Below are 12842 nucleotides of genomic sequence, written 5' to 3'. Positions count from 1 at the left end.
CTATTTGTGAGACAGGAGGGTTTAGCTATGTAGAACAGGCTGTTCTCATACTCACAGAGATCTCCCTACCTCCTGAGTACAGGGATTAAAGGCTTGGCCACCCAGCTTGTGCATCAATTTTACAATGTTATTGAAAAACCTTTACTGCTAAAAGCCCACTATTTTAGCCATCGTGTCAACACTAACGCTAACTACCATGTTAATTTCTAATAATCAAGGCTAGTTTTGTGCTTATTGAGAGCTTAGATGTGCCAGGTGCTGAGTAAGCAATTTATATGAATTGTGTCGCTTAAGCCTCATAATACCCAGAATGGTAGTACTCCACTCTCATCTAAAATAGAGAGTAGCAAGGCTTGAAGGCTCACGCCTATAATCCCAACATTCAAGAAGCAGAGGGAGGCACCTCTCTCTGAGTTGAAAGCTAGCCTGGTTCTAGTCCAGCCATAATTACATAGTCAAACCCTATATCCACTCACTCCAAAAAAGGGCAGCAACATAAATTGATGCATAGGATACTGATTTTGCATATGATGTGAAATATTGAAAGTTTTAATTTTTAGTTTTCAAAAAGAGTTGCTCTCACATTGTTCTCAATACTCTTCCAGAGGTAAGTAGGTAAGTCTTTATCTTTTCTAACATTTTTAAATTGTTCTGGGATAGAAAAAAATGGTTATTACAGGTGAAAGCCCCCAAAGAGCTTTACCAGTTAAGTCACTTGTCAGAATGACTGTCATGTTGAAAGTACGTGTACAGTCAGCAAGCTGGCTAAAGTGGGTTATATTTTAGCTTGATTCTGAAGCCAGAATTTATATTCTTTTTCTTTCAGAATAATCAAGCAGATCTAGAAAATGCCACAGAGGTGCTTTCGGGCTACCTCGAACGAGATATTTCCCAAGACTCTCTGCAGGATATAAAGCAGAAGGTCCAAGATAAGTACAGGTAAGGATAAAATTTTCTGCCAGTGGTGAGGTTCTGTATGCTTGACTGTACTTCTATATTTCCAGATGCCCTCTGTCTTTTGGGCCAAAAATTGCAGATAGCATACGTGCTGATGGAGTGTAGAGGAAGATTCTAGCCATGTATTCTAATGGCTGATTCTATTTCAGTTAAAATCCCTACACCATAGAAAGACAGACTTTAAAAGGAATAGGTAGCTAATATTAACATGAGGTGATATCGGTTTTATCCAGGGACTCTTTGTGGGTCATGGTTCTTTGCAAGTGAATTATGCATTCTTTTCAGAGTTTTTTGTTAGCTTTTATATCTTGGGAGAATTTTAGCTCGGGTAAATAGCAGTTCAAGATTGGATGGTTCCTCAACATAAAACTTTTTCCCAATGTGTTTTTCTCATATGCTGTTATCTCTTTTTACAAATGATTCTTTTAAATTTATGTATATTTTTGTGTAAGTATGTACATGTGTGTGGATATCCAAAGAGACCAGAAGAGGGTGTCATATTACCTGAAGCTAGAGTTACAGGCAGTTGTTCTGAGCCACCAGATGTGGGTTCTGGGAACTGAACGTAGATCCTCTGGAAAAACAGGAAATGCTCTTTACCACTGAGCCATCTCTCCATCTCCTAGTATCTTTTTATTATTATTATTATTATTATTATTATTCCACTTTTTTAGCTGAGAATTCTGGTATCTTTTTAATAGTAGTAAGGAAAGGAACTGGGAAGTTGGAAGGCCTGGAAATTTAGTCCCAGTATCTTCACTTCCTTATGATAACTCCAATGTTCGCTTTGTGTTTATAGTGTTTTTCCAGTTAACCTATATAGATGAGAGTAGATAGCCCATGAAATTAACTTTTTGTTTGTTTGGTTTTTTTGTTTTTTCAGACAGGGTTTCTCTGTGTAATAGCCCTGAGTATTCTGGAACTTACTTTGTAGACCAAGCTGGCCCTGAACCCACAGAGGTCCGCCTGGCTCTGACTCTTGGGCGCTAGGATTATAGACATGTGATACCACAGCCCAGCCAAAATTAACCCTTTATAATTTATGCAACTGTGGGTTTGAATCATTGTTTCTAGGGCCCATCACAATTTCTAAAACATGAGGACTCTAAAATTAATTTCTGGCACTGGAAATCCTAAGCTGAAAGGCTAGATCAGTGGTAGAGTATTTGTCTAGCATGCACAGCATCCTGGGTTTGATTTCCAACATTGAAAGAAAGCAAAAAACAGTCCTTAGAACAGATAGAAGTGGTTTGATGTGTCTGTACACAATCTGAAAATGGTCATAGTAATAGCGGATGTTTTTTAAAAATCTGGGCAAACTATAGAGTAGTCCTTTTTAGAAATGGTAAATGCCTCTTTTTTTCATTGTCAGAGGCTGATGACAGGTTGTTTTTGTTTTTCTCTTTGATTGCAGATACTGTGAGAGTCGACGGAGGGTTTTGTTACAGCATGTGCATGAAGGCTATGAAAAAGATCTGTGGGAGTACATTGAGGACTGAGAATGGCCCTGCATAAAATGAACTCTGAAAACTTTACCATCTAGAGTGCTCATGCAATTAACACAAACACAAACACAAACAAGGAGGCACTAAGCCTATTCTGACACCGCTGGTCTGTAGTACCAGAATTCTGTTTTGTTAACGGAAAGTTTAAGTAAATTATATTGTAATAAAAAAGGTAGATAAACCATTGTACAACAGTATTCTAGGCCGCCAACAAAGTGTGACAGACACACAAAAAGCCCTCCAACTTTAACTTGTAACGTAGCTTCATTGTCAAAGCTGACTTCCTTTTTCTTTTCCCCCCAAATGTAGTACAGTTAAAATTTCAAATAGCTCCTTTACTCTGCTTTTCATGTCCAAACCAGCCATTTTGTTGTACTTTGGTAAAGGACCTCTTCCCCTTCTTCCCCTGCACATACACACCCCACACACAGTTGGAGTCACTTTCTCTCATACCCTATGGTCATGAGTGAATAATGATTATTAGCTACTTGTAAAGGAAATTCGCAGGAGGGGGAACGGGTAGGCAGCAAGAGGATTAAACAAAAAACACAAAAACTTTGTATATGACTTTTAAAACAAGAGGACAACACAGTATTTTTCAAAATTGTATATAGCGCATATGCATGGATAAAGCAAGCGTGGCACGTGTTTGCATAATGTTTAATTACAAAAATATTTATTCTTTAAAAAGCTTCAAGATTATGTCTATTTGCTGTGCATTTTCTTTCAGTTGGCTTTATCTTTCCAGGGTTGGGGTTGGGATAAAGGTGTGTATGTTAAGCACCTCTGCAAGACCTAACTAGAGTGCTTCAGTTTGCCTTTCCTGAGGTCAGTTTGCCCTTTCTGGTTTGGTTCTGTCTTTTACTGGCCATGGGCCTCTTGCCTTGCATTCCCAGCTTCTAGATGTAGAACAAGGGAATCAAGTCCTGAGCAAATGCTCTGGCCTGTGAAAGACTACAAGGGGGTTGTGGCTTCAGTTCATGAATGATCCTGTCCCAACTTCCTTTTTCCTGCGTGGCCTTGATGCCCCTGTCCCAGCCCATGTACACATGGTGTGCACATGGCTGTAGGCTTCCTAGGCCTCCCCATCACGTCTGGAGGAAGCATTTCAGATTTTCTTTTCCTGTTTTATTTTTCCTGAATTGCTGCTTTGAGCCTTTTAAAATTTTAGTTATGGCTCTTTTCATCCCTTCTTTATGTTAGGGTGTTGAATAAAATGTTTTCACTTTAAGTATAAATAAATAGCCATTCACTTAGTCCGAGATTGTGAATTTTAAATGGTGGATATTGAAATTGCTTGTGTGTGTTGCGGTGGGTTCAGTTTGAAGGCAAACACCACTAGAACATTGATACTCCCATCCAGTGCATTTGAGTAGGAATCACTGAGTTTGCTTCTTTTCTATTGTCAGCATATAGGAGAATTAATAATGCATTTTAGCTGTGATGTCCATTTTTATGAAATTTCTACTAAAAGCTATGTTAAAAGTAAAGGATGGTGGTGGTTTTATTAACTATATACCTGTTTAGGCCATTCTGCCTGTGGTATTTCAACAGGTCAGCATCCCTAAGACTGTCAGTTTTATATTAGAGTGCAGAGTGAACTAGGCAACTAGATCAAGAGGTATAACTATTAAATGCCAGTTTTGGCTGAGGACCTCTTCGTCTTCCTTTAACTGTCTCGTGCCTAGGGAGTGTTTACCATTGTGAGGCAGCTGTGTCTGTTCTTGCATTGTACATCTTATTACTCCATTGGGAAGTAGGTTCACTTTCCTCTGGCTTTTTGCCTAAGTTAGGCTTTGCTGAATCACCCTCCGTTTCCTTTTAGAAAGGTGGTTACATGAGATGTACTTGCGACTGTTCTTTTCCCGTCATCACAAATCAGTGACTGTCTGCTGAGTATGTCATGCTGCTTCCTTAAACCACTTGTTGCTCTAGGATCAACTTTACTTCTGTCTTTTTCTTCCCTTCCCTTGTCACCTCAGGTGCAAATCTGAACTCGTGTCTGCTTTTCCATTCTCTCTTGGCCCTGTCTTTCCCCCATTATCCATTTGACTTTATTTTAAATAATTGCATCAGTCTTTAAAGAAAAAAAAAAGCAACATTTATCAAAACCAACGAGATTTCAAAGAAAGCTCAAAGTAAGTTCCTTTTCCTGATGACTTTGAAAAGCAACCAGAATTGACACTTAGATATGTGGTCCCTTAGAATGCTTTGTGTATGTGGTGTTTAAAAACAGTTAACTCCGCAGTATCTAGGTCTGAGTCTCAGAAGACCTCTTCACGCCCTGCCCTTGCAACAAGCATCCAAAAGAGTGTATGCACCTTATAGTCCCAGTCCCCACCCATGGAGGGATAGTGCAGTTGGTGACACTACTTTCTAGTTCCAGTGCTCACATGAGACTTGAGGGTACTGCACTCATAATTTGTGTGGATCAAGGTGAATTGGCCTTTCTGCTACATCCAAGCTTTTAACACCTGTCTCCACATCTAACAGAGTTTCCCGAATTTAACTGCTTTTGTTAGTAGCTTCAGTGCCCCCAGCTGGGGTAGGCAAGCCATATTGTTTGACAGCTTTCCTATTTGACCTACCTGTCTCTCAGAGGGCTCTACTTAAAATAAGCACCAGGATCTCCTTGTGTTTTTGAGGTCAGTTACATTGTAGGCACATGCTTCATTTGAGCAATTCATTGAGCAGCAGGTGAACTTTTAATGATTTACAATAAGATTTTGATCCAAAGCTCAGGAGACATACTATTGTGGTAAATGGAGTAGCATATAACATCACCAGACTCTAAATTCTTTGTAATTTGCTGCAACTCAGATTGTACATGTTTTATGTGTGTTTAAATAAATATATTAAAGACACACGTGTATACATACACACCAGTAGATCCAAGACTGACTGACTTGGTTTGAAATGGTTGAATCTGCAGTGTAATGTGTGGGTCACCTGTGATTAGGAGTTGAACCTTAGAACAAGAGAAAAAGGACTTAATGTAACATTATTTTAGCCACATATCCCGATATAGAGCACTTGGGGGATGGGATGGGGTGGGTTGGTGAGACAATCAGATCGAGAAATTGATTAAATGCTCCTAACCCTGTAATTTTGTGCATAGAGCACCTTGTGCTGTGGAAATAACTGTTCTTAGATTTTCATTGTAACTGGACTGTTCAGGTTGCCCAGAGGGAAAGAACATTCCTAATTCTAATAAAATAAACGTTTATTTTGTTATTCCATTAGTTACTTATGTTTATTTTTATAGCTGAAAACAGATGACGTAGGTGGATAACAGCCACCTGTATAATGTGCCTTATTCACTGTTCCTATTTAATATAAACTGTCAAGAATTGGTTCAGGTTCTAGGTAGGGAACTGTGAATGAGACCATCCCCATCATTTAATTTGGCTAATGAAACTTTCACAAGTACTTCTGAAAGCAAACATTGAATTGGATTGTTTGTGTTGTAATAGTGATACACATATAGATCCTGGAATATCAATTTTTTTAAAGATAAGGTATTTAAAATATTCTCAGCCTCAAAAGTACTTCACCTTACTTTCATGTAGAAGCTGATGGTCCCTGTAAAGCAGTCTCAAAGCTGAAGATACTCGTAGATATTGTTAATGGTACGTTAACCAAGTCTAGACTTTAGGACAGTTGGGTCTTATCCCATCTATAGTGTAATCTATTACTTTCATCTTCAAAGCACTTCAAAACAAGTGGAGTAAAGATTGCTATTTCACAGAAGAGAAAGATAAGACTCAGTAAGATTAAATAACTTACCTAAAGTTTCAAAATTGTATCTAGGACCAGAGCAACATCCAGCTACCTCTCTCTGTACAGTTTTCTTATTCTGGTCTCAGAATTATGTAGAATCCATAACTAGAAGTGGCTTTTAGTGCTATGCTTCTAAACCATAATTTAACAGCAGTGATAGATAGCAATGCTCCTTTTAGAGGGCTATTGTGTCATTCACCGTTGTGGTCCTAATTTCTTCTAGAAACCAGCCTTGACTGGAAGAGAGCCCTCTCCTACCTGCACTGCAGCCAGTCCCTGTGTCTCATATTGAAGTCCTAGTTCCTAGAGTCACCCAGACCACATATAGCAGTTGGGAATAAATAGCTTAGTGTAACTTCATAGGGTATCTGCAGTTGACCTTGGATTTGGATGGCCTTCTGGGACTTGTTACAAGATCTCCTTTATACGTTATGGCTGAAAATGCAGAGCAGCAGCAAATGTTTTTCTTTTTGGTGTTTTAAAAGACAGGATCTTTTGTTGTCCAGGTGAGTCTTGAGTCTAGAACTTAGGTAGCCAAGGATGGCCTTGAACTGCCAATCATCTTGAGCCTCTGCCTCTGAAGTGCTGGAATGACAGGCATGTGCCACTATGCCCAGCTTAGCAAGTAACCATTTGAGCTCAGCATTTATCTCTGCAACTGGAGAGTCTGGGAGTTTTTGGTTTGGGGTCTTTTTGTTTTGGTGTGTGTGTGTGTGTGTGTGTGTGTGTGTGTGTGTGTGTGTGTGTGTGTGTCTTTTAATTACCACAGAATCTCAGCACTGTAGCCCAGGCTGACCTCCAATTTAAAACTTTCCTTCTGCCTCTGCCTCCTGGGTGTTGGGATTACAGTGTGTACTACCATACCTATCACCTTGGGAGGGTCTTGTTTTTGTGGGGTTTTTTTGTTCTGTTTTATTTTTAGATAAAACAGCATAATGGGGAAATCTTGGTTCCTTCAGAAATGAAAAATAGGGAGTTTTATTTTTTTTTCCCTTGGGGCAGTTGGTATTTATTTTAAACAATGTGCATCTGTTAGATTTTCAAGTTGAATTAGCCAACCTAGATGCCTAGAAAGTCTCAATTGGAAGTCAATGCTGACTACGAATAAAGGAAACTGAAATTTTCTTGGTGTGTGTATGGGGGGGCGTGCGAGCACATACGAGATGCATGTGTGTTTAAGGCACCTGCTAATCTTTCTCAAGCATTTAATGGGAGAAGTGATACTGCTTTTTTTGGGGAAAACTGTCTTCAGCTATTATGGATTGGGGCCATTAGAGTGGTTTTCACTGTAGTTGCCAAGTTATAAATCAGTCACTTTGGTACTTAGCTTCTCAACAATGCATCCACTGGGGACTCAGGGGCCTCAAACTCAAATGTATACTAAGTTAGGTAAGTAGGGATAGATTACTCCCATTAGAGCTGGATTCTAAGGAAATACTGTCAGATCATTAAATGTTAAACTTTTAGTTCATAGTGTGTCCATACTTGTCTGATTCCATATATTCTATTATATTGCTTCTTTAAAAAATAGGAATATTGTGGGGATCAAAGAATGGGTAAAATAAAGCCTAGTTACAAATCTTGAAGAAATACTTAACTTAGGTCTCTTGTGTATTGATTAGTTACTTTTCTATTGTGATAAAACACCATGACAAAGGCAACATATAAAAGTGTTTAATTGCACTTACAGTTTCAGATGGTTAGAGTCATGGTGGCTGAGAGTTCACATCTTAATCCTCAAGTAGGCAGCAGAGAGCACACACTGGGAATGATGGCATGAGATTTTTGAAATCGAGAAGTCTGCCCCCACCCCTGTGACATACCTCCTTCATCGCCACACCTCCTAATCCCTCCCAAACAGTTCCACCCACTTGGGACCAAGTATTGAAATATGAGCCTGTATGAACCATTATCATCTAAATCACCACAGTTACCTTCCTCATTTGATAAAAACAAAATTTAATGAAAATGGATAATTACCCCCACTCCCATTAACAAGGGGTAGAACTAAGTTCCTTTAATACAGTGTTGGGCACTGCAGGTCCAACAGTCAACTAAAGGGGTCTGTCAATTTCTGTGAAGCTGTTAATCTAGGTAGGCTGTTCGTGCAAATGGGTTGTTCTGTAACCTAGCCTGTTACCAGGTGGGGCTATATTTGGCCACTTGACACTATTCAGTCTTACCAATGTACCTGCTTGGACTTAAGACTTTTAACATTACTAAGTTATTCTAGGAACTCAGTGGCAAATTCTTTTGATTGTTCTACGCAAAACAGGTTGCTTTTGTTGAAGACCTCAGATAAACCAAGCAATTCCTCATGTTTAGGAGCTACCCTATTTTAACGAGTGAAGAAGGGCCTTATATTTTCAGACCCTTCAAAGATGACCAACCCTGACATGATGGAATTGGCTCTATATGAATAAAGTAACGTTTCCTGAGGATTACTTTGTGCCTTAACTAGCACCTGTAAAGCCCTACTCACTGACTACACCTATATGAAAGTTGAGTGGGTCATTAACTTTACAAGCTACCTGCGGTCTGCTAGAGAAGTCAAGTCAATAAGATTCCTGTATACAAAATCAAACAGTGCTCTACTAGTGACTTCACAGGAATGGCCATTTGAATCTTACACCATGGGGACCCAGCTCTCTGGAAGAGGTGGGTCAGACAGGGATTCAGGAATTTATATCCTAAAACTTGAAGGGACCCTATCTAAAAACAAATATTGTAGCTTGCTCTTAAAGGGAGAACTCTGCTGCTTCTGTTGGTATCATTTCCTTGGAGTGTAGTATAAAATGATGATCTGCACATATAGATGACCTTTTGTGGGCTTACTTCGGCAGTAGACATTCTAATGGGATGCTCTAAAGTTGTTAACTACATTCACTCTTAAGTTATTTATAACTTAATTGCTGGTATTCCTGGTATGAAAGAAGATGTTTGCTTATTAATAAATGCCTATCAAATATCTTGGCTTGTGGTTCATTTCTACCTATATAAGACAAATGCTAGAATTTTCTAATAGGAAAATATGACCTGAGTATTCACTTGATTTGGAAAAGATGTACTTTCAAATTTTTACTCAGTATGAGACAGGATCTTGCTAAAATTATATAAAGGTCCATACTGGCCTTTCAGTTGCAACCCTCTTGGTGCTGGGATTTTAGGTGTGTGCCACTCTGCCCTTTCTAGGGAATGACTTGGAATAGTGTAAAGGTCATGACAGTAAACACCAGAGACTATGCCTTGAGAAGGTTGGTGATAGTGTTCTCTATGCCTTTTCTCTCCCAAAATTTGTTTTTATTATTTTGACAAGCTTGCAATAAAGTCAACAAAATATGTATTTTAAAAGATCTCCATGACATACTGTAAAAATTAAATGAGTAAACTAAATGCCTTACTGTGATCAAATGTTGGCACACTAATTCATGTAATCAGATAGCTGGTTCCATGAAATTGCTTCACAGATTGCAAATGTTTAAAGGATATGTGAGTGTATTTCTCTAAGATTAATTCCATAATCTAGGGCATTGCCCTGAGCAGACAAGAGCCCACAAATCATACTGGAGAAAACAGATTTGGAAACATGCTCCTGGAATAGGAATTCCATATTCATCGTGTGTTTAATTGGTCATAATGTACACATCTTACATTTAGTTGGATATTTTAAGAACTATGTACACCAGTGTAATAACCCAAAAATAATGGAGAATACTATTAAGCTCTCTTTAACGCCATCTTTGAGGCCCCTTTCCAGTGCTTACTTGCTGGCTTTCAATCACTCAAGGTCAGTGTGCTCACTTTTGAACTTCTAGTAAATGGGTCATATGTACTCTTGGGTAGCTAATTTATAATGCCTTAAAGATTCTCCATATTATATGTTAGATCATTCTGTAGGCTGAAAAGTAGAGCATCCTATACATAATACCAGTTTATCCAGTTTCCTACCAATAACTCTTTGTTTTCTATTTGGGGCAATACGAGTTTTGGTTTTTTTTTTTTTAAATTGTGTATGGCTATTTTGCCTGAATATAGGTCTGTGTCTTTGGAAGGCACTGTATCCCCTAGAACTGGAGTTAGATGATTGTGAGCCACCATGTGGATACCAGTCCTCTTGCAAGAGCTGCCAGTGCTCTTAACCAGCCATCACTCCAGCCCATTCTGTTTTTAGATACATGTTTTCTCCTGGTTAAATACCTAATAGTCAAATTTTCTGGGTCACATGGTTACCTTATGCTAAGGTCATAAACTGTCCTATACAAAGGGTGTATCATCTTGTCTGCTTATGAATGATATATGCAATCTCTAGTTTCTCCATATCCAAACATTTCCTGTTGTCAGTGGTTGGTTTTTGAGACAGGACTTTGTGTAGCTCAGGCTGAACTTGAATTTAAGAAGCTCCTGCCTCCACCTCCTGAACATTACGATTATAGACATGTACCACCACATCTAGCTCTATCAGCATTTACTTTTTATACTAGCAATCTTAGCAGGTAGGAAATAACTGTGATTTTAACTTACGTTATTTTCCTTTGGTGGTATATACATAGTCTGTTTTCAAAGTTGGGATGTAGCTTGGTTAAGTGCTTGCTTAGCATGTATGAAATACTTAGCAATGGAAGTTGTGACAGTCATTTTGCATTCCTTGCAGTTAAACCTGGCCTTGTGTATGCTAGGCCTATTTTTTCTTTCATTTTATTTTGACACAGGGTCTTGTTATTTTGCGCAGGCTGGCTTTAAATTCCTGGGCTCAAATGATCCTCCTGCCTCAGCCCCTAATATTTCTAGGACTGCAGCGTCTGTGCTATTGGTGTTCAGCTTGTAATTTTGTATTTTGACTTATATACATTCTGTTTTATGATTTTATAAGTTCAGTGTCATAAGCAGTATGTTTTCTGCTAGAAATTTAACTGCAATCCATCTCAAGTTAATTGTTTAAACTTTTATGGCATTTTACATTTAGGTGACATAATATTTCAAAGTTGATTTCTGTTAACAGAATCACATTTTGTTTCAAGATGGATATTCAGTTCCAGCAGCTTATTTAAGGATTTTCTATCCCCCTCCCCATTAGCTCTAGGTTGGCACTTAGGTTGAAAATCTTGATGGGTTGCATTGAAATAAGATCAGTTTAAGAAGGGTTAATATTTTATTAGGGATGAGTTAATCTCTGTCCATAAATATGGTACATACTTTGCCATTTATGGTTTTTTGTTTACTTTTTTTTTGCTTGTGTTTTGAGGTAGGGTCTCAAGAAACCTTGAACTTCCTATATATAACTAGGAATGATTTTACCTCAAGTACTGGGGTTGCAGGCATGTGCCCCCATGCTTTGCTATTTAGAGTTTCTTAATTTTTTTCCTAGTAGTGCTTTGTAGTTTCCCTTAGCTTTTACCCTTGGGTATTTGTGTGTGTGTGTGTGTGTGTGTGTGTGTGTGTGTGTGTGTGTGTGTGTTGTTTTGTTAGATGGGCTCTTGCTTGTAGCGCAAGCTGTCCTTGAACTCAGATTTTTCTGCCTCAACCCCTTGAGTACTGTTGTTATCCATGTGAGTGACCATGTCAGGCTGATATTTTTTTTAAAATATTTTAAAATGTCATTTCTATTTTTGCTGTTATAAAGAAATAAAGTTGATCTTACATATTGATCTTGAAGCCCACTCAATAAACCTATTCTAGAAATAGCTCTGTGGGTTCCATATATGCAAAATCATTTCTACAAATGATGTTTTTACTTTTTTTCCCCATTTTTATTTTGTGTGTGTGGAGGTCAGAGAACAATGTTCTTGTCTTCCATCTTACTGAGGTGGTCTCTAATGTTTCTGATGCTGCCTGGCTTACTCCATGCAGGATAGCCCTACACCTCTAACTTTTTACATGGGATTTGAACTCAGGTGGTCAGGTTGTGCAGCTAGCAGCTAAAGCTGCTAGGCAACCTCCATGGCTCCCTTTGGTATTGTATGCTTAGCATTTTGTCTTGCCCTTCCATCCTGGTGCCATCTAGTATAGTGCTAGAAAAATGTAACAAGGGCTGAAGAGATGGCTCAGGGGTTAAGAGCACTGGCTGCTCTTCTAGAGGTCCTGAGTTCAATTCCCAGCAACCACATTGTGGTTCATGACCATCTATAATAAGATCTGATGCCCTCTTCTGGTGTGCAGGTATACATGCAGAGCACTCATATATAAAATATAAATAAATAAAAATTAAAAAAAAAAGAAAAATGTAACAGTGACATTCTGGTTCTGTTCTCAGCATTTGAAAGTAAAGATGTTATGTTTTTTTAATTAAGTGTGATGTGTAGTGGTAAGGTTTTTTTTTAATATATGCATGTTACAAACCTGTGGGAGTTCATTTCTATTCCTATTTTACCAAGCATTTTTAATAGGAAGCATTGCTAAATTTTATCAGATGCCTTTTCTGATTCTATTCGAAGTGTCATAAGAGTTTCTCAGTGTGAAGAGTTAACATACTATACAGTGGGCTAAATTCAGTTCAAGGACATTGTACATTAAACCCTTGAGCTACTTTTTAAAAGGCTAGGCTGCAGGCCATACTCTAGTTACTATCCAGCCTGCTACCTGCCTATCTGCAGGCAAGTATAA

General features: G+C 38.5%; 1 protein-coding gene across 1 annotated transcript in view; it reads left to right on the top strand.

Annotated features, from left to right (window-relative positions):
- Arih1 (ariadne RBR E3 ubiquitin protein ligase 1) overlaps nt 1–5704 on the top strand; it is a 101461-nt gene extending 95757 nt beyond the window's left edge. The window contains exons 13-14 of the mRNA XM_036192708.1: nt 827–939; nt 2372–5704. Of these exons, the coding sequence (XP_036048601.1) occupies nt 827–939; nt 2372–2456 (198 nt within the window). The 3' untranslated portion in view covers nt 2457–5704. The remainder of the gene's footprint in view (nt 1–826; nt 940–2371) is intronic.
- The last annotated feature ends 7138 nt before the right edge of the window (nt 5705–12842 follow it).

This window comes from Onychomys torridus, chromosome 7, assembly GCF_903995425.1.
Source record: "Onychomys torridus chromosome 7, mOncTor1.1, whole genome shotgun sequence".
In the NCBI taxonomy this organism is placed as follows: Eukaryota; Metazoa; Chordata; class Mammalia; order Rodentia; family Cricetidae; genus Onychomys; species Onychomys torridus.
This window is presented reverse-complemented; position numbering and strand designations above follow the sequence as displayed.